The 21,747-nt window shown below is 34.1% G+C and overlaps 1 protein-coding gene and 1 pseudogene across 1 annotated transcript in view; one reads left to right on the forward strand and one right to left on the reverse strand.

The window, feature by feature from the left end:
- The window catches only part of PIGK (phosphatidylinositol glycan anchor biosynthesis class K), a 114,685-nt gene that overhangs the window by 55,715 nt on the left and 37,223 nt on the right, over nt 1-21,747 (forward strand). The window contains exon 10 of the mRNA XM_041749203.1: nt 19,313-19,397. Coding sequence (XP_041605137.1) covers nt 19,313-19,397 — 85 coding nt within the window. The remainder of the gene's footprint in view (nt 1-19,312; nt 19,398-21,747) is intronic.
- LOC121487457 lies at nt 3,375-4,334 on the reverse strand (annotated as a pseudogene).

Consider the following 21,747-nt stretch of genomic DNA (forward strand, 5'->3'; position numbering starts at 1 on the left):
TTTGTTATATATAGATATTCTTGTGTTTTATGGAACCTAAGGACTGACCCCAGGAAGGGACTGGAAACAGGAACCAGATGTCAGAAGCAGAGGCAGCACTCACTCCATTTCCCTGTTGTTTTAGTCTTTTCTTTCTCTGTGGTTGTGGCCATGTAGGGGGTAGAGTGTGTGTGTACCACTGCTCTGGAGATTCATGTCTCTTCTGTTGATGATAAAGCCCTGACAGAGAGTGAACTTGCTCATTCCCAATTCTGAGCTCCCTGGAGGGCATTGTGATTAGCCTAGCTTGGGTCAGGTGTCCAGCTGGGCAATATTGGGGTTGTAAAACACAAAAGCATAGCTGCTACTGAGCCCACCCCACGTGTATAAAACCCCCAAAAAGGTCTTGAGAGCTAGGTAGATATCCTAAAGGGTGTTTATATTAATCTCACGTAATTCACATGATAACTTTATGAGGCAGATATAATTTCTTTTTGTAGATGAGTAAAGTGATGCTGAAAAAAGGTTAAGAAATGTGCCCAAAGTCACACATCTAATGAATGGTGGAGCCAAGATACGAATCTAGGAATGCCTTATACTTCTAAAAAATATATATTCTTATTCTCTTATAATTGACCTTGAGCTATTTGGCTTGCTTTCTTTTTAAAGGATATAAAATATAAATGATAGCTCAATGAATTATCACAAAACAACTACTCATGTAACCGCCAGAAAAAAAGAATAATACTGGAAAAACGAATAAAATGCTGGAAGTTCCCCAACCCCTGTGTCCTTCCCAATCTCTGCCTCCTTACTCCCCATCAAAGTCAATTACTATCCTTTTATGGAATTCTTGCTTCTCATTTTATACTACCTTTTGCTAATATTATGTTTTTGGAATCCATTTGTGTTGTGTGCAGCTGTAGTCTATTCAGTTGTTTTGAGTTTTTAAAAATTGAGGTGTAATTTATTTACAGTAAAATCACCCTTTTTAATGTATTGTTCTGAGTTTTGACAGATGCATACAACTGGATAATCACCATGCTAATCCACCACCACAAGAAGTTTCCTTATGCCCTTTTCTATCCAGTCCCTTAACCATATTCCTGGAAACTACAGATCTGTTTTCCAGTCCCATGGTTTTACCTTTTCCAAAATGTCATGTAGATAGAATCATATTCTGGACCCTTTCGAGTCTGGCTTCTTTTATGGATTTCAGATTCATCCCTGTTGTTACATGTATCAGTAGTTTGTGTTCTTCTTTATTGCTAAATGCTGCTCAGCAATTAAAAGGAACACCAACTACAGATACAAGGGATGCAGGTTGGCTATTCACCAATTAAAAGACATTTGCTTTTGCCCACCAGTTTTTGGCAATTATAAATAAAGCCACTATAAACAATTACATACAAACCTAAGTTTTCATTTTACTTGACTGAAATACCCATCAGTAGGTTTGCTGGGTCATTGGTAGTGTATGTTTAACTTTGTAAGAAACTTTTGGGACACCTGGGTGGCTCAGCGGTTGAGCGTCTGCCTTTGGCTCAAGGCGTGATCCCCACAGTCCTGGGATCGAGTCCCACATCGGGCTCCCTGCATGGAGCCTGCTTCTCCCTCTCTCTCTGTGTCTCTCATGGATAAATAAATAAAATCTTTAAAAAAAAAAAACTTTCAAACTATTTTCCATTAGTCACGGTACCATTTTGCATTCCCACAAATAGTTGTTCATCATTCTTAATTATACTTGGTATTGTCTTTTTAATTTTAGCTCTTCTAGTAGGTATGTAGAAATATCTTTATGATTTTAATTTGCATATCCCTGATGACTGAGGATGTTGAGCATCATTTCATGTGCTTATTAGTAATTCATTTTTCATGAAGTGTCTATTCAAGTCTTCTCATTTTTGAAAAATAGGGTTGTTTACTTTCTTCTTAATTATAAGATTTCTTTATACATTTTTGGATACAAGTTCTTTTTCAGATATATGTGTTGCAAATATTTTTCTTAGTCTTTGGCTTTCCTTTCCTATCCTTTATATCTTTTGAAGAATAGATTTAATGTTAATGGAGTTCATTATTCAATAATATTTTCTTTTATGCTCAATGTCCTTTATGCAATGATTCTTAACCTAATTCAAGATCACAAAAGTTTTCTTTCATTTTCTTCTAGAAGTGTATAGTTTTAATCTTTATGTTTAGGCTATGCTTTAAGTTTGAAGTATAGTGTTAAGTAAGGGTTGAAGTTTATTTTTCCATGTGGGTATCTAGTTATTCCAGCACCATGTGTTGAAAAGATTGGATTCCTCATTGGATTATATAGGCACCTTTGTAAAAAGTCATCCGACCACCGTATATGTGAATCTATTTTAGGCTCTCTTCTGTTGTATTGAGCTGTATATCAGTTTACACCAGCATTATACTATTTTGATTATTGTGGCTTTATACTAAGTTCTGACATCAGTTTATATACACCCTATAAATGTTTTTTTTAAGGTTCTTTTGACTATTCTAGATCCTTTGTGTTTCCATGTAAATTTTAGAATTTCTTTTTCTTTTTTTTTTTTTTTTTGGTCAATTTTTCCCTTCTTTTTTTATGAGGGTTGGGGGAGGGACAGAAGAAGGAGAGAGAGAAACTTAAGCAGGCCCACATGCAGCACAGAGCCTGATGCAGGGCTAAGTCTCACAACCCTGAAATCATGACCTGAGCCAAAATCAAGAGTTGGATGTTTAACTGACTGAGCCACCCAGGTGCCCCACCAGTTTGTCAATTAAAAAAAAAAAAAAAATCCTGCTGAGCTTTTGACTGGAATTGGATTGACTCTATATTAATTTGATGAGTATGGATACCTTAACAATATTGAATCCTCTGACCCTTGAACATACCTCTACATTTATTTAGAATTCCTATAATTTCTCTCTGTATTATTTAATAATTTCCTGTGTAGATGTTTTCTGTACTTTTCATGAAATTTATTCCTAACTATTTTTGTTTTTGATGCTGGTTTAAGTGATATTTTATTTTTATTTTTATTTTTTTATTTTTTTTTTTTTTTAAAAAAAAGACACATTTATTCAGCGTCATGATCAGACTATTACATTTAGCAATCAACAGCATGGGTGCAAAAAAAAAAAATCTACATTAAAACCCTTTGTTGGAATGCTTTACACTTTCCACAGAACAGAAACTAAAATAACCTGTTATACAATTAGTCACAAATACAGTCCTCGAGTTTTTTGCCCATACACATGAGTATTGTCTAAAACATGTCTTCTTTGTAGCAGCTAGGCCCTGCCACCACTGTGCTTGGCTGAGTTCACAAATCTGTTGTAACCTGTAGCTTCCCTGTCACTTCTCTGGCTCTCCTCTCCTGCTAAGCTTTGTTTCCTGGCAGTAATTAAAACCTTCTGCCACTGCCATAGCTGCTGCTGCTGCTGGAACCGCCATAGCCACCTTGGTTTCGTGGTTTGGCAAAGTATTGGCCTCCACCACCATAGGGGCCAGAGCTTCTGCCTCCAAAATTTCCTCCTTTCATGGGTCCAAAATTTGAGGATTGATTGTTGTAATTGCCAAAATCGTTATAGCTTCCGCCACCTCCAAAGTTGCTTCCGTCGTTACCAAATCCGTTATAGCCATCCCCACTGCCACCGTATCCACCACCACCTCGACTGCCACCGAAGCCACCTCGACCACTGAAGTTCCCTCCACGACCAAAGTTGTCATTCCCACCAAAACCACCTCCACGACCACCACCAAAGTTTCCAGAACCACTTCGGCCTCTTTGACTGGATGAAGCACTAGCCATCTCTTGCTTCGATAGGGCTTTCCTTACTCCACAGTTGTGGCCATTCACAGTGTGGTATTTTTGAATGACAATCTTGTCTACAGAGTCGTGGTCGTCAAAGGTCACAAAAGCAAAACCTCTCTTTTTGCCACTGCCTCGGTCAGTCATGATCTCAATCACTTCAATTTTCCCATACTGTTCAAAATAATCTCTTAGATGATGTTCTTCAGTGTCTTCTTTAATGCCACCGGCAAAAACCTTTTTCACAGTTAAGTGGGCACCGGGTCTTTGAGAATCCTCTCGGGAGACAGCCCTCTGGTTCCACGACTCTTCCGTCCACCTTGTGCGCGGGGCGTTCATGGCCGCGTCCACCTCCTCCACGGTGGCGGACGTGACGAACCCAAAGCCTCTGGAGCGCTTGGTGTTGGGGTCTCTCATTACCACACAGTCCGTAAGCGTCCCCCATTGCTCAAAATGGCTCCTCAGACTCTCATCGGTCGTTTCGAAGCTCAAACCTCCGATGAAGAGCTTCCGCAGCTGCTCGGGCTCTTTGGGAGACTCTGACTTAGACATGACGGCGGTGGGAGGGGAGACTTTAACGATGCTTACTCGGCGGCGTCCAGGGGCAGAAAGCGATATTTTAAAAATTTATTTTTAATTTGTTGCTCAACTATAAAAGTACAATTAATTTTTGTATTGACTGTATCTTGGATCTCATTGAATCTGGGTGTTGATCAAATCATACCCAGTCAAAATCCCAGCAGTCTTTTTTGTAGAGATTGACAAAATGATTCCAAAATTAAATTTATATGGAAAGTAAAGGACCTATTTTAGTATTTCTTATATTAATTCTAGTCTCTACTTATAGTGTTTACTAGGAAATCAAATCAAAATTTAAATACACATATGTAGTAGAATCCTCTGTTGTGGAGTTGGGCAAAACAGATTGAGGATTATGAAACTTTGTGATTAAATAATTCACTGAATATTGCTCATAGAAATTATAAAATGATTATGAAGTTTTATGAATCAGAAAGTCACCCAAATGGTTCAAGGAGTGGTGGACAGGGTTTCTCCCCACTATTCTGCATACTGGCATATTTTTTCAAAGTGATTAATTTAGTCATCAGTGTAATTCTATATTAAGTATCTTATTTGCCCACTTTATATTGCTATTTATAATTGTTAGTCATTATAATCATTCAGGAACTCATTAAATTAGAATTTGAGAGCATAAATTAGATGTGATTATTAGATTTATAAAGACAAAACTGATAATTTAATTATCCTGCTCGTCAATTTACATACATTAAAGTTTTATTGTTACAGTTTATTATTGTTTCAAATAATGTGTTGATCATTTCATGGACAGATTTTTTTTTTTTTTTTATAAATTTTTATTTATTTATGATAGTCATACAGAGAGAGAGAGAGAGAGGCAGAGACACAGGCAGAGGGATAAGCAGGCTCCATGCACCGGGAGCCTGATGTGGGATTCGATCCCGGGTCTCCAGGATCGCGCCCTGAGCCAAAGGCAGGCGCCAAACCGCTGCGCCACCCAGGGATCCCTGGACAGATTTTTTTAAGCAATTTATTTCACCACCTACAACTAAACAAATACATCCATTGAATTGGTTTATGACTTTTAAGAAATCAATGTATGTGAATAGTATATGGCAGAATATAGTATTGTATCCTTTTGTGTAAGTAATACTTCTCTGAATATAAATTACTAAATATTATGTTTCCTAGGGACACTAATTTCCAACTAATATTTATTAATATTCAAAACTGATCAAAGCAAAGTTAATTCAAACTCTAAACATATAGGACCCAAAAAATGAAAATTGAAAAAACTCTAAAAATGTTATGGTATTATTTATAAAATAGAACATTAGAACTTAATCTATCGGATGTTTAGGGAATAAATTTTTGAATTATACGGGAAAGTAGATTGTGGGACCTTTAAGGTTTAACTCCTTGATTCTATGTTCTGTAACTCTCTTGGTCTCCTTATGAATTGTAATACTGTTGCTTTGTTCCACTAAATTAAGCTGTAGTGTCTTGAATGAGTTAAATCAACTCATTGTCTATTATCTGAATAGAGGATATTATAGCATAATAATCAAAGGCAGAGTCATTGGAATCAGCCAGTTCCTGAATTTAGAGTGTCTTCCCTTTACTAGCTATGTCCTATGGACAAACCATATGACTTCTTGGATCCTCAGTTTCCTTATCTGTTAATGGGAATAATAATTTCACTTCATAAGGTTATTAAGATAGTTAATTTTTATTTTCCTTATAGGGTCTTAGTTCTGTGCTCAAATACAATAAAGTGCGTAATAAGTTCAACTTAGTGAGAAAGCATATTATATATATTAATAAAAATTATTGTTAGAATTCTATTTTTAATGTATTTTTGGTCATTTGCAAAAATTATCTATTCTACTTTTAGTAATCTGATACTAGAAAGTACTTATTTTATATCTGGTAGTTTCTTATTTGGAGTACTACAAGGAATTGGGAAATGGTATTTAACCAGAAGATGGCAGTAGAATCACATGTTTGTACGTATGGAACAATTTTTTTTTTTTTTTTTTTTTTTTTAATGCTGAAGGTTGAAGTAGTTTGTATCTTCAAATAAATTATATTTGTTTCTTCAGACCAGTGTCAGGAGAAAAGGCTCTTGATGTTGAATTTTTAGTTTAAAAAAGAATGATAAAAATTTTTCACTATATGTGGGTTGCCTTGCTTTAATAAATGTGATAATATGGAATTTTTAAAAAACAGGTAAATATAGGATCTTTTTGAACTGCTGCTCTTCTGGCATATATTTAGCATATTACTAAATGCTTAATCAAGAAATTGAAGGGTCCTAAGAAATCGTAAGGTGTTTGTGAAGATTATTTATGATTAATTAGTAATACAGATAGAGCAGTTTTCATTTATAATTTATCAGTGGGGAAAACTGAATTCAATATTTTAAAATTTGATTTATATATAACACTTTCAGGACTTTATGCTTATTTCATTGTGTTTTTATTTTACCAATAATTATCTTGTAAATATTAACTCATTGTTTAGAACTCACTCTGATAAAATAATATTAGTGTTAAACTATACAGATTTTACTGTGGGGGGAAAAATGAACCTGGTAGGGAACCATGGCCTGAGTTCTTTGCCAGCAGTATCCTTTATGACCGATATCAATTTTGGGGTATGGCTGTTAAATTTATTAGAATATTATTATTTTCTCAAGGCTCATTAATTGATAATTAGAAATTTTGTGATAATTTTTTTAATAGAGCCTAACCGTACCTAAAAATTGCAAGTGAAGTCATTTATGTGAGTTTTCATTTAATCAATATAATATTATTTAAAATGTGGGGTTTTTTTTTTTTCTTTTTTTTTAAAGAGGCGTGAGTAGAGGGAATGGGAGAGAGAGACTTTTAAGCAGACTCCATGCCCAGTGTGGAGCCCAGCATGGGGCATGATCTCACAACCTAGAGATCATGACCTGAGCTGAAATCAAGAGTCGGATGCTTAACTGAGCCACCCAGATGCCCCTAAAGTACCTATATATGTGTATATTTTTTCCTATATATGTAATAGATACATTCTTATAAGGTAGCAGGTAATTAAAAAGGTTTATTTCAAAATTAATTTTCTCATAAAAATAAAAAACAGGAAATTGATAACATTTGATTTTAACTATGTCTTAGTAATATAAATAGTAATTAAAAATTTATATGAAAAAGGGAACATTGTTTCTTCATGAAACAAACATTAATAATTTTCATTTGAGCTACAGATGATATTAATTTATCTAACATTGATTAGTTCTGTTATTTCTCCATGTTTGTTTGAGATTCAGGTATACAAACTTCTTGTCGTACTCAGTGATATTCCGGACTTTGTCCCTTCTTTAATTCTATGAAATTGTCACATATTATTCTGAAAGTACTTACACTAAAGAAAGCCCACATATTGTTATGGAATGCTTTTTTTCAGTGAGATTGATCAACTTCATTTTAACTTCAATATTAAGAGTCTTTCTCCCTCATCTCATGGGATCAGCTTCTAATGTTAATTGATGTTTTCTAGTATGATTTCTCAAAAGTGAAAAGCAAATGAAAATTAATGAAATAGGGGATTTTGAGGGATTTGATCCTAGAATATGTAAATTTGTCACCTGCAAGTAAGTGTGGATGCTGGCTGAGAATTAGTTTGCATCATACTGAGCTGTAGTGGACCTAGCTTAATGGATCTGAACAGTCAGAGATTCAGATACTTGGTAAGCAGTTTAAACTGGGGTGTTTTAAATTAGTATATTATTCTTTTAAATGTTTATTCTTTTACCAAATATATGTATATTAAGCATATGTATGTTGAGAAATGGAGTTAGAGCATCGTATTTTACATTTCTGTTAGGTGATTTAAGGACTACATGCTGTAGGACGATGTTTTGCACTTTTGCTCTAAGATACTGAGACAGGTAATAGTGAGCGCTATGGTGAGACATTAATTATGAATATAAGCATTCTGTGGCCTAGAAATACTACCTTCATTGTCTGTTGCTTGCAATACAAGGAGTTATAACTGCTCTAATTACTTTGCATAAACATGATGTAGACATTTAAATCTTGTATCTAATGATAGGGAAAGCTTTAACTTACCCTTAAAAAATAGTTTAAAAAATAACTAATGTTCATAATGATTTCTCTTTAGTATGCTAAAACACTGTAGTATATATTTTAAGTCATAGAAAATGATTAAAATATATCTCGTATCATTTTAGGTTATGGGTGGGGTTTTTTTCTATCTAGTTTGTTGAAAATTAGATATAATACAACTGTGTTATGCACAAATTAGGTAACTTCTAGTAGTAAAGAGTACATCAAAGTTGCCAAAGAGTTGGCTCTGAATATGAGAAATCCCATTTTTACCTTAGATGTAAAAACACAACTTGAATTTAATGGCCTTTGGCATTCATAGTTTGAAATTTCATCAGAAGGAAACATTTCTCAATAAAAGAATACCCTGTAATATTCAGAATTAGATACATTTCACTTTCCCCAGAATAAGAAATGAATATAAATGAGTTAGAGAGGTGGTTTGAAGTTAATAATAAAGAACAATCAATTGACTTGAGTTGCAGAATTGTTGCTGACTAGTTTTTTTTGAAAAAACTCTTCTGTTATAAAATATCAAGATGCTCGGGGAAATTACAAAAAAAAAAAAAAAAAAGGACACTTTTAAATACATATCTGAGCTGCAAAGAAAGTAGTTGCATGGAAACAATACCACAGTGTGATGGACGGCATTTCTGGCTTTTTCCAGATTGAACTAGAACCGGTGGCATCCTCTTATTGAGTAAAGTGCTGTACTGGTTTAGTTTTGTATATAATGTTTCTAGGTAGTTGCAGTTGGTATTCCAAGCATGCACCTTCCCTAGGCAACAAGTTCAGCAGATTGTCCCCCTTTTCTAGGCCTACTTGACTTATTATAAAAAGTATCAATGAGTTGGGTCTGGGTCCATGATGTGTCCAAGACACCTTAATCCATACATGCCTTTACCAGGAACCATGCTTTATCTTGCTTGCAGCCCCTTTTATCTCTGAGGCAGAAAGTATTTCCACTGTTCCCCTTGCTGAACAGTGGCTCCCAATAGCTCCACTTTCCTCAGTGATAGGAAAGTCTGTTGGAGGAATACATTTAAGGAGCTAAAACACAAGGGGTAAGTAAACGTGGAAGATGAGGCTTCCCGAAATGATAACTCCTGATATAGAAATCTAGAGTTTTGAGTTAGAGTGGGTTTCTGTGAAGGTCAGGACAAAAAGCTGTGGGTCCATTTGTGGGTAGTTAGGCTTAAGAAAATAACTCAGCTTAAAGTTGATTACTCAGCTAAACTTTGGTTAAAGAATGAAAAAAATAACATTTTCAAACATATAAAAGCTGAGAGTATTTTGAATCAATACACCTTACTTAAACAACATCTAAAGTCGATGTACTTCTTGAAGAGGGTAAGGGAGCTGGAAAAGAGGTCTGAATGGAAGGAAGAATGCTGAGCTCTTTAATTAGTAAAAATGGTAGGAAATTTAACAAAAATCGAGTATGTTTTATAATTATGATGGTAATGATGATGATAATTGGGGAAGTTAAAGCACTAATATATTTAATGACAATAAAATATAAGAAGGAGAGGAGGAGGAGGGCAGCCCGGGTGGCTCAGCAGTTTAGTGCCGCCTTCAGCCCAGGGCCTGATCCTGGAGACCCGGGATTGAGTCCCATATCGGGATCCCTGCATGGAGCCTGCTTCTCCCTCTGCCTGTGTCTCTGCCTCCCTCTCTCTCTCTGTGTCTCTCATAAATAAATAAAATCTTAAAAAAAAAAGAAGAAGAAGAAGAAGAGGAAATGTTGGGCTTTAAAGTATTCTGAGGTTTTTTTGAGGGGGGAAGAGTAGTAAGTTTTAATAGTTTTAGACAGTAAAGTATGTATGCATTTTACTTTGAGATTGACAAATTAAAAGAGATTGACAAATTAATACAAATAGAGGAAATAGAAATATTACAGGAGAAAAATGGAATTAAAAAAATCAATGAGGAGGCTGCAAAGAAGTGAAGGTGAAGCAAGAAAAGACAGAATAGAAATTATGAAGTAAGGGGACAATTATAATTATGTTAATTGTAAGAATACATTTAAATAAATTAATTTTATTTAAAAACAGAGATCATCATATTTAGGATAAAAAGAAATCTAACTGCACACAGAACACATAATGAATGACATTAAATAGCTGAGAATAAAAGGATCACCAGGCAACTGCTAACCAAAAAAAAGCTTATAGGGGCTATATTGGTATCAGACAAATAGACTTAAGGAAAGGCATTAGCAAGCATGAAGGAGGTTAAAAGTCTGGCTTGTTAGGAAGTCTAGAGGCATGAAAACTTTCAGTTACCTAGTAGCAGAACTATAATATATATTTTTTAATTTACATACTTAAGAGTTTGATAAATTCAACATTGTAGAGGAAGATTTCAACATCATAGTATCAGAAACTGATAAAAGATCTTCCCAAATGTTTTTAAAGATACAAGCAACATGATTAATAAGCTTGATCTATAGATTCAGCAATTAGAGAGTAAACACTCTTCACAAGCCAAATGTAATATTTTTAAAAAATGACCCATAGTTGGCCAAAAAAAGCACATCGTAAAAACTGTAAAGTGTTAGAATTCTTATGGGATATTTTTTTTTGATCACCATATCATTGTTAGAATAAATAGCAAAAAAAAAAAAAAAAAAGTTTAAAATAGTATCTGTGGGAGTTCTAAAACACACTTTGAGTAATTCTTAGAGTAAATATATCAATGGAAATTTTAAAAACACTTAGAAATGAGTATAGGGCACCTGGGTGGCTGAGTGGTTGAGCATCTACCTTTGGCTTGGGGCGTGATCCTGGGGTTCTGGGATCGAGTCCCACATCAGGCTCCCTACAGGGAGCCTGCTTCTCCCCCTGCCTATGTCTCTGCCTCTCTCTGTGTCTTCATGAATAAATAAATAAAATTTTAAAAAATAAATGAATAATTATGAAAACATTAAACATGAAGAGTAGTAGGATACAGTTCTGATTCTGGTTAGGATAAAATAATTTAATTTACAACAGGCATCTGTGATCTCACCAAGAACAACTAGAAAAACTAGACAAAAATAATATTTTTAAAGACATCAGAGAAGTGCAGAAGCAATGAGGACCATGAAACCAAAAATCCAGATTTGGGAAAACTTCTCAGAGGTGAGCTAAAAATCCATAGCCTCTTTGCAGTGGGTTAATTTACTGATTCTGGGAGTAGGCCCAAAGTTGAAGATCTGAGTTTGGTCCAGGAAGTAGGTCATTGCTTGTGGGTAGAGAGAAACCAGCAAAATTTTTGGTGATTGTGTGAGGTGGAGTAACACAATTGTCACTCAATCACAAAACCAGTTTCCCTTTCAAAATATTTGCCAAATTCTGAAATTAAAGGAGGGCTAACTGCTAAGCAGGAAACCTCTGAAAACTAGAGCTCAATTTACTAGTCTTGTAATTCTCAGGAGATAAAGGTGGACCAAGAAGTGATCTAGAACTTGGAGTTAGTAAATGAGAACCGTTAAACCATGTTTTTAATATGTTCAAGGAAAAGGAAAAAATTCTTGAAAACAAATGAAAAGATAGGGAAATACCAGAGAATATGAATATATCTAAAACAATGAAATGAACACTCTCAAATTGAAAATGTAGTATCTGAACTAAAGAACTCAATGAATGGCTTGATATCAAATTGGATGATCAAAAAACAGGATTAGTGTACTTGAAGACAATTCAATAGAAAATCTCCAAGCTGAAGCAGAGAAAGAAACAAACAGAAAAAAGTAAGAAACAGTAGATTCAGTAAAACAATTTAATGTGTATAAAGTATCTTAAACTAGACTAAAGATTGAAAATAGAGAAGAACCAATGGTTAAAGAGATAATGAGCAAAACTAAGGAAATACATCAAAATACATAGAGTTAACTCTGCTGAACCTAAGCTAGGTGAACCACAACTTGGCACGTCGTAGAATGCTGAAAAAATATAGAGAAAAATCTTTAAAGTCCACCAGAGAAGAAAAGACATGTTACCTTTAATACTAACCTAAACAGTGGAAACCAAAAACAATAAAATAACATGTTTAAAGTGCTGGAAGGAAGAAAACTTGTAATCTATAATTCCATACACAACAAAAATATCTTCCAAAAATGAAGGTGAAATAAGATGTTTTCAGACAGATAAAACAGGATTTGTTGCCAATGCACCTGCACTAAAATAAAAATAAGTGGAGTTCTTCAAGCCAGAAATAAAATGATCTTAAAGGGAAACACAGAAATTCAGTAAGGAGTAAAGAGAAACGGAATAGGTAAGTCTATCATTTAATATAATCACATATTGATGAGACCCCCCCCCCCAAAAAAAGATCTCATTCAGTTTTAAAAAAATGTTTGTAGAATTAAAATATATAACAACAATAATTTAGAATACAGATGGATAAACAGAAATGTAAAATACTATTCTCTTTGGAGAAATGGTAAACATAATCAGTTTGATTAGACTAACAAGTCAAAGTTAGGTGTTCTAATGTCCAAAGTAACCACTATAACGGTAAATATATATTATCACTACCATGTTAAAAGAGGAAAAAAAGATTAATATGATATTTGGTTAATTCAGAAGGAGAAAAGGAAGGAAAAAGGAACATCAAATAGATGGGAAATAGAAAATAGATAATAGTTCTAAATCCAGGTATATCAGTTATATTAAATAAAATTAGACCAAATACCTCATTTTAAAAAAATAGGTGGTCATACTAAATTATGACCTAGCAAATCCATCTTCTAAATAATTACTCTAGAACAAGAGTTGACAAACTTCTCCTAAAGGACCAGATAGTAAGTATTTTAACCTTTGTAGGTCATATAGTCTTGGTGGCAAATGCTCTGCTGTTACAGTGCAAAAGCAGTCACAGATAATGCATTAACAGATGAATGTCTGTGTTCAAATAAAAATTTATTTGTGTATACTAAAGCCTGAGTTTTATGTTTCATTTGTCATTAAATATTCTTTTTTAATTAATTTTTTCAACTATTAAAATATGTACAAACCATTCTTAGCTCATAGGACATACAGGAACAAGTAACATGCCAGATTTGACCTGTGGGCTATAGTTTGCTCCTGTTATAGAACATCTCTTGCACATGTTGACGAGAGAGTCTGAAATAATATTTATTGCAACATTCTTTTTTTTTTTTTTTAAGATTTTATTTATTTGAGAGCCAGAGAGTATGTGAGAGAGAGAGAGAGAGAGCGAGCAAGCAAGCACTAGTAGGGGGGAGGGGTGGAGGAGCAGACTCCTTGCTGATCAGGGAGTCCCATGTGAGACTGGATCCCAGGACCCTAGGATCATGACCTGAGCTGAAGGGAGTCGCTTAGCCAACTAAGCCACCCAGGCACCCTGCAACATTATTTCTAATAATAAATAATTGGAAGCAGATGTCCATTAGTATTGAAATATACAAATAAAGTGGAGCATTTTCGTATTATACCATACAGGTTTTAACAGGAACAAACTAGGTTGGTAATCACGTTGATGTACTTGGATCTCAAAAACATAGTATTAAGTGAAAAAAGCAAGTGGCTCAATTATACGTGGAGTATAATTTATTAATGAAACTATAGAATTTCTACATACTTCTCATGTATACATAGATATGTATGTAGTATCAAAATAAAATGGCTAGAATAATACACATAAAATTGTAGTTGTATGTACCTAATAGAGTGCCTATAGCAGGGTAAGTGCTCAATAATTTTGACAGGTTTTCCTCTGACCACCTCCACCACTACTATTTTATAATTGCTTTTGACTCTACAAAGGTAATTTCTTATATATACAAGCTAGCTGATTTTGTGAACTTTTGGTAAGCCTGCCTACAACTACTAGACAGGAGGTTACTCCTGAAGTCCCTCAGTGAAAGTCAGAGCTTGGTTTTCAGAAATTTTGCTAGAACCACTTGACTGAGTTTGCACAGGAGGTATTCTTTCTAACGGGCGTGTGCATTTTTATACTGTACTGCAAGCTGACAGAAAGTGAGGTGCATTTCAGCCACTGGGCCATAAGTTAATATAACTTCATTCTCTTGGGAGTTAACTCTCTGTTTTGTATCTCATATTATATCTCTTTCCCCTGGTTCATCTTCTTCCCTGTGCTATTTCAAAGTAAGTAGTAGTCAAGGTTCTGTTTTAATATCTTCTTTCACAAGTTTTTAGTTTGATAATTATAAGAATGATGATGCTGCAAGTTTGGAGGGGATCTCATTTCAAGGAAAATGATGCATTAGACTGTCACCTCGTATAACCAGTATTCACAAAAATAAATTGTAGTGACTCTTGGGACCTTTCTGGAGTTGTAATAGCACTTTGTGTTTGTCGAGTACGTTTGAGCTTTCCCTTAGAGTGTCTTTAAACTCTCAGGAATGTCGTAAGGCCCAGGTTTGTCATTTGTATCTTGTACAACGATATGTGTTGTCAATTGCATGAATGCTTGGGCATTTTGAAAAATATAATTTATGAGTAGAAATTTTTCCATCTTTTTTTAAAAAAAACAAGATTGTATTAAGAAATTAATTTGCGGGATGTCTGAGTGGCTCAGTTGGTTAAGTGTCTACCTTCGGCTCGGGTCATGATCCCAGGGCCCTGATATTAAGTTCCTCATTGGGCTCCCTGCTCAGCAGTGAGTCTGTTTTTCCCTCTCCATCCCTACTGCTCGTGCTTGCGCTCTCTTTCTCACCCTCTAAGATAAATAAAATCTTTTAAAAAAAGAAATTGATTTAGTTTTTCTATATACTTCAGTTTCAAGTAATGACTTTGAGTTATCATGTTCAAGAGGCTACACAAACTTTGGCTAGCTTCCTGTTTCTGATACATTTTGAGAATTTCTTCTTAGTTTTTTTTTTTTTTTTGGATTACCCAAGGTGATGTGTCTTGAATTATTTATTGATCCTTCTTAATTAAAAAAAAATTATTTATTTATTTGAGAGACAGAGCATGCACAAGCAAGAAGAGAGGGAGAAGCGGTCTTCCCACTGAGCAGGAAGCCAGATGGCTCAATCCCAGAACCTTGGATCATGACCTGAGGCCAAAGGCAGATGCTTTAACCTACTGAGCCATCCAGACACCCCTTGATCGTCTTAATTTTTAGTTTGTACTTGACATAGCACAGTTGTCTCTGCTTTCTTCTTTGTTCTTGGCTGTATTTCTAGTGTTTGAAAAGGTGCCTTGGTGTTCTGCTCACAGTAAACTTTGTCATTTTATGCACAAATAATCTAATCTCAATATGGTGATAAAGAATTAAAATCAGAGATGGTCTCGTATTAGGACACAGTAAGTAATTTTACAGTGCTATTTCAGGAGTGCTTGGATGGCACAGAAAGATTTTTGAGGGCATCAGTGACAGAATAAAAGAACACAAGAGATGAGGGTTGTAAAGACTTCATAGGTGTTGGAATTTTACCAGCAGTATTTTATTTAGTATGCAGATGATTTGCATAGTATTTCAATTTGAGAAGGTAGCATCACTATATTGGACCCAAAATCCTTTTATAATATAAACAAATTTCATTTACTATGGTTTTCTACAAAAGCACAGTTTAAAAAAAATAGTTAAGTTAAAAAAAAGGAATATACAGCTTTTTCCATGCAGAAATTATTCCCTTGTTATTTAGTTAAATTTTAGTGAAGGATCTTGGAAAAAGATAATAGATATTATAGATACTATCTATAAATAACATCTTTTAGGAGGGACTCAAAATATTAAATAAAATAAATATTAGGATGGCTTTAAGAAAGACAACCTTACCCTTTTGCAAGAGAAAATTTCCCAGTTTCCTTAGGATGGCAGCCATATAAATTAACATTTGTAGTTTTCTTACTTTCTGAATTAGACTAATGGCATGAACTACTTGATCAACAGCCTGATTTGGGAGATGAGGCTTAGAAAGTGGGGAAAGCACTCATTCTTCAAGAATGGAAGATACCTTACAAGAAGTGGGGGGGGAGGTGTCCTTTGGAGGCTTGGTGGTGAAAGGAAAGAAAGAAGCAGTCGAAGATTAGAGTCCAAAGGAAATAAGATAAATTTTTTAAAAAGATAAATTCTGTTTGCACCACCTGTACCACAAAAAGTACCATTTATTAGTCTGTACTTCACCATGGCCACAGAGGAGGGTGCTCTTGAACTGAGAATCCTTAATAAAGCCAAATTAGCTCTCTTCTCCTCATCACAGGGTAACTTGCTATTGCTGATTCTGGAGCAACCCAATACAAATAATCTTTAACGTAAAAAGAAGCCAGGATCTGCATAAAGTTGCTGCTATAAGAAAACAAAATTAAAAAACACCTTCTTCACACACACACACACACACACACACACAGAGGGGGAGAGGGAGGGAGGGAGAGAGAGAGAGAGAAGAGAGAGAATGAAAGGAAAAATAAAAAGAGAAAGGCCACAAAAAAAGAAACGTGCAATACAACACTCGATTATGAATAACCTGTATTAAACAAGCAATTGCATTATGAAGGATGCTATGAATCAGAGTTCCAAAACTCAACAATTGAAATGGACAAACAAAAAGATGTATGAAACAGGAGCTGATTGAAGTCTGGAAGGAAATTGACAGAAAAAGACAAAAATCATTTCAGAAATGAAAACTAAATTACAAGGTACCCAAGGGAAGATAGATATTACCAAAAGTTCAATAAGACACATAAAGAATAGAAATGAAAAAGTCAAGAAAATGAAACTGAAATAAGAGAGCTGAAAGGATCAGAGAAAGAGTGATGGAGAAAATCCAATATATTTAGTTCAAGAACTCAAACTAGAAAAACAAATGGAAAATGGACAGATATAATGTTTAAAATTATAAAACTTTTCTGAAATAAAAGGAGATCTTCATCTCCATATTGAAAGGAGTCCTGTTTGCCTGGGAGAATTAATCTAGAACAACTAACTTACCTATATATATCTGAGTATTAGAAGTTAAAAGGATATATCTGAGTATTAGAAGTTAAAAGGATAAAGAGACCACCCAAGCCTCTTAACATAAAACATAACATAAAAGCCAAACATAAAAATAAGTATAAAATTTAAAATATATTAAAAATGAAAATAATTAAATGGAAAGGAAGTCAGCTTTGATACTTCTAACAACATATAAAGTAAGAATGACAGACAGTTTTAAGAAATTCAAAATGAGAAATAATTGTAATTGATTGTGAAAACACTGAATAAGTAAAAAACTTCTAAGTCCATAGTGATAAGTCATACAAAGATTACTTGTGAATTGTACTTTGAGTGACTTTTAAAAAATGTCCTGCAGTTATTAAAGTTTTCATACCTACCCTTGGTTGATACATGCTAAACTGTTAAGATGTGAACTGTTGTGATATCTGCAACTTACTTTCAAGTGTTTCAGAAAAAAATAAAACAACAACAAAAAGAAACTATAGAGATGTGTCTGGAATTTTCATACTAACTATTTGACACTTTTAAAAAGTCACTCAAGGGGTGCCTGCCTGGGTGGCTTAGTTGGTTAAGCATCCATCCAACTCTTTGTTTCAGCTCAGGTCTTGATCTCAGGGTTGTGAGATGGAGCTCCGCTTCACGCTTCACACTGGGTATAGAGCCTACTTTAAAAAACCATCTGTTCTCCCCACATTTGTCCTTGGCAACCATAATTCTGCTTTCTGTCCCTATAAAGCAATGTTTTGAGATGATTTTTTTTCATCATGAGTGAATCTTCAAAATTCCCCCAAATTAATTAATTTTATACTAATTCTGCAAGACCTACACAAGCTTTTACCTAGTTAAGAGGCTGTTTAAGCTCTTAAATAGGCAAAATTGTGTCCTTGTTTATCTGCCTTTTTCTCGAGAGAGATTCCACATTTCTCATCAAATTTCTTAACCGCAGCCCTAAAGACTCAGACCAGTCTGGTTTGATTATTTTTCAAGACAAATCAAGGTTTCAATTTTTAAAATTTAATTTTTGTTGGTAGGTTGCTGTGTAGTTTACAGAAAAAATGGGTAAAGGAGGCTTAAATATGTTTAGGTCTTACTGTTTTGAAATATAATGATTTCTTATTTCAAATAGGGTCAATAATTTCTAAAAAACATTATTTCTAATTCTCATTTGGGGAGATTTTATTTTTATTCTTTTGTCTACTATTTTATACTCTACTAAGTCTGTATTATGTCAACTCTGCATCTCGTTAATGTAGATATTAAAATATTTTTTATATAAAATAGCCTCTCAGTTACTGTTGTCTTCATTTTATTCATATATTCATTTAGCAAACATTTATTGAGTATTATATAGTAAACATTGCATATACAAGAAAGAATAAGACATGGTTTTTGTCTTGAGGGAGGTGAAAAATATATCTAGACAGGTCTAAATAATTATATTTGAAAGAAGAGTGAATAAAGAAGGACTTGGTGGTTGGTCCAAACAGGAAACAGAATGGGGAGCATCAGAGAGGCACAGAGCTGCAAGGCACACTGGCAGGTGGCCAGTAGTTGGATGTGGCTGAAACAGTAGACTGGTACCCAGAGAAGAAGTTGCTAGAGATGGAGGTTGAATGTGGTTGGAGCCAGGTTTTGAAGACCTTTAAATACTATGTTGAAAAGTACACACTATAAACAGGGAATTCTTAAATATTTTTAAGTCTCAGAGTGAAAGAATCTGAGAGTATCAGATGATATTAGCCAATCTTGTTACGTCGTAATTAAAAGCATTCTGAATGTACTTATAGCTGTGTCATTTAAAATGATCACTAGGTCATTTCCCATAGATTTTACTAAATACTGATTATTTCAGAAACATTAAATATAGATTTTTAATAGTTTTAATGTTTGGCATATTTAAATATTGGCCATATTTTAAAATAGCATTGACCTTAGCTGTGTGTTTTTTAATTCCTTTTTTTTCAGCTATAAGAAAGACCGGATGGATGAGGAACTAATGGAACCTCTGAAATATGCTGAACAACTTCCTGTAGCTCAGATAATACACCAGGTTTGCTTTCCATTTTATTCTTTTGAAAGAAACAAGATATTTAATCTTTGAGAAGTAATTGCCTTTGTAAGGTTTTTCAAAATCAATGTGGTATAGCTGAAAGGCATTCCAAGCCATCTATCCATATTTAGACTCCACCTATTACTGCTGGAAGTCTCATTCAAAGCACAATATTAAAAGGCTACTTGCTGTGTATAGTGGAATTCTTACTTATATAAAATACAGGGTAAAATCAGAATTATCTTTTGTTCATTACTTAACAACAAGACGTAATTTCAGAAAACTTTGATTTGAACCACTGTAGCACTTGTTAGTGACAAGGAAAAGAGCTGAGAAATTGTCATTTGGTATAATTTTTTTGATTAGCTAAAATAAGAAAACAATCTTTCCTTACTTCCTTCATCCTACTCCATTATCAGCCCTTATAAAGTGTAATTCTAAATGTCATGTGGGCAGGGTTTTTGTTTTTTTTTTTCATTTCCAATTATAATGGTTCTATCATCCCTTCTGCATAACTGTAGTATTAGAGAAGACAGGAAGACAGTGTGGTAGGTATTTCAACTAAGATTTTATAGTGTGATTTTGAAGAATATAAAGTCTGGCTCTGCCCTGGCCAGAATCTGAGAATTTTAAATGGTCTGCTGTTAAAGAGTCTTGGTCTTCAAAACTACTAGATTTTTTCAAAATCTGTAGATTATAGAAAATATTAAAAGCCCTTAAATATCAAAATATGTCAGAATCTTAGTGACTGTTAATTATTATTATGAATCTTTCCTTACGTCTTTGTCAACCAAAAGAATTTTCGTTTCGCTAATTTGGTTAGAAGAAGTTCTGGTTTGAGAGCTTATTAAAAGAAACAGGCTTTTTAAATTTAAAATGTTGGCTATCTGGATCTTTTCATTGACATTAAAATCTAATATGAAATCCTATGAGAAATTATATATATATTATATATATATTTATATATATATTATATATATATTTCATTCATTCATTCATTCATTCAACCAGAAATTTCCTGCTTTGGGAAGCCTATCTGTGTTTGGTAACCAGGTTCGGTCTGTATGTCAGGAATTCCCTGGTGTTGTCAGAGCTTAAATGACCTAACAGCCTGCAAATGTCACATTTAAAATTCTGTCTTCATGCCTGGCTCTCAGCATAAATGAATTAAACAGCAGAGCTGGCAGCAAGTCAATATGTTCTTAACAGTAAGAGTGAGCAACGAAACAGTTTGTGGTTTGTTCAGAATAGGTAAATAGAATCTGCCCGGAGCAGTTCACCTGGAATAAAATCTGAAACAGGAAACAAGAATTAACCTTTAGGATGGTTGACCAGATGAAATGTCAGTCATATTTTTATAGCATGAAGGAACCAGTAAACTACGCTTTACGGAACAGCCGCGTTTCACTATTATACACTCTATGAATTCACAGATGAAAACTTTTGACCCGGGAAAAAGTTTATTTTGATATCTTTGGCAGCATAAGAAGCTGTATTGATTTTAACACTGAATTATAACATTATAACGAAAATTGTATAGTACCTGAAGTTACAAAATCCCAATTTTTAAGAAATTTGCAGGGTGCAGATGTATTTTCTTTTATTTTTCTTGAATAAAATTAATTCTGTTCTCAAGAGGTAATCAGGAAAGGGCATTTTTAAACCAGGCTTATTTATTCTTCTTGTTATTTCCTTTTACTGACAGTTCTACAACTTTGGGACTGTTACTATTACCTGTCCAAGTGGTCGTTAAGAAATATAGGAGTTATGTTGCTAGAAGGTCACTTATAAGTGAATTACTTGAACAGTTTTTTCCTCTAAGAAAATAGTAATACATGTGATAATTAGGCTCAGCCAATCTCTCAAAAGCTTTTTAATCTGTAATATCCAAATTATAGCATAATTGTCATATATATGTAACCTCCACCTGTTACTGTTTCTATACTATACTAAAATAACCATTTTCCCATAGAAAATAGTTGATACAGTATATATGACTTTTTAGAAGCCGTAATTCAGTAGAACAAATATATTTTTTCTATATTTTCTTAAAATTGGATTGATTTTCTCATCAACCAACCTCTTTCCTTTCCTCTTGACTAATGATAGAAAGTTTAATCTAGGCACTTACACTCTAGATTTTTTCCCTCTTCTACTCCTTCTTGGGATGATGGAATCACAGTTTAGGTAATAGGGGTGGTTGATATGGCTTCACTGGGAGATTCAAAGTATACCTATTGAGATATACTGTTATATTGTGTTGTTTGGGATCAGCATCAGTCTTTTCTAGTAATCACTGAGATGGTTAGTGTCCACAGCACACCTGTAATACTTAATGTACAACCTCTGC

The sequence above is a fragment of the Vulpes lagopus genome, chromosome 3, assembly GCF_018345385.1.
Source record: "Vulpes lagopus strain Blue_001 chromosome 3, ASM1834538v1, whole genome shotgun sequence".
NCBI lineage: Eukaryota > Metazoa > Chordata > Mammalia > Carnivora > Canidae > Vulpes > Vulpes lagopus.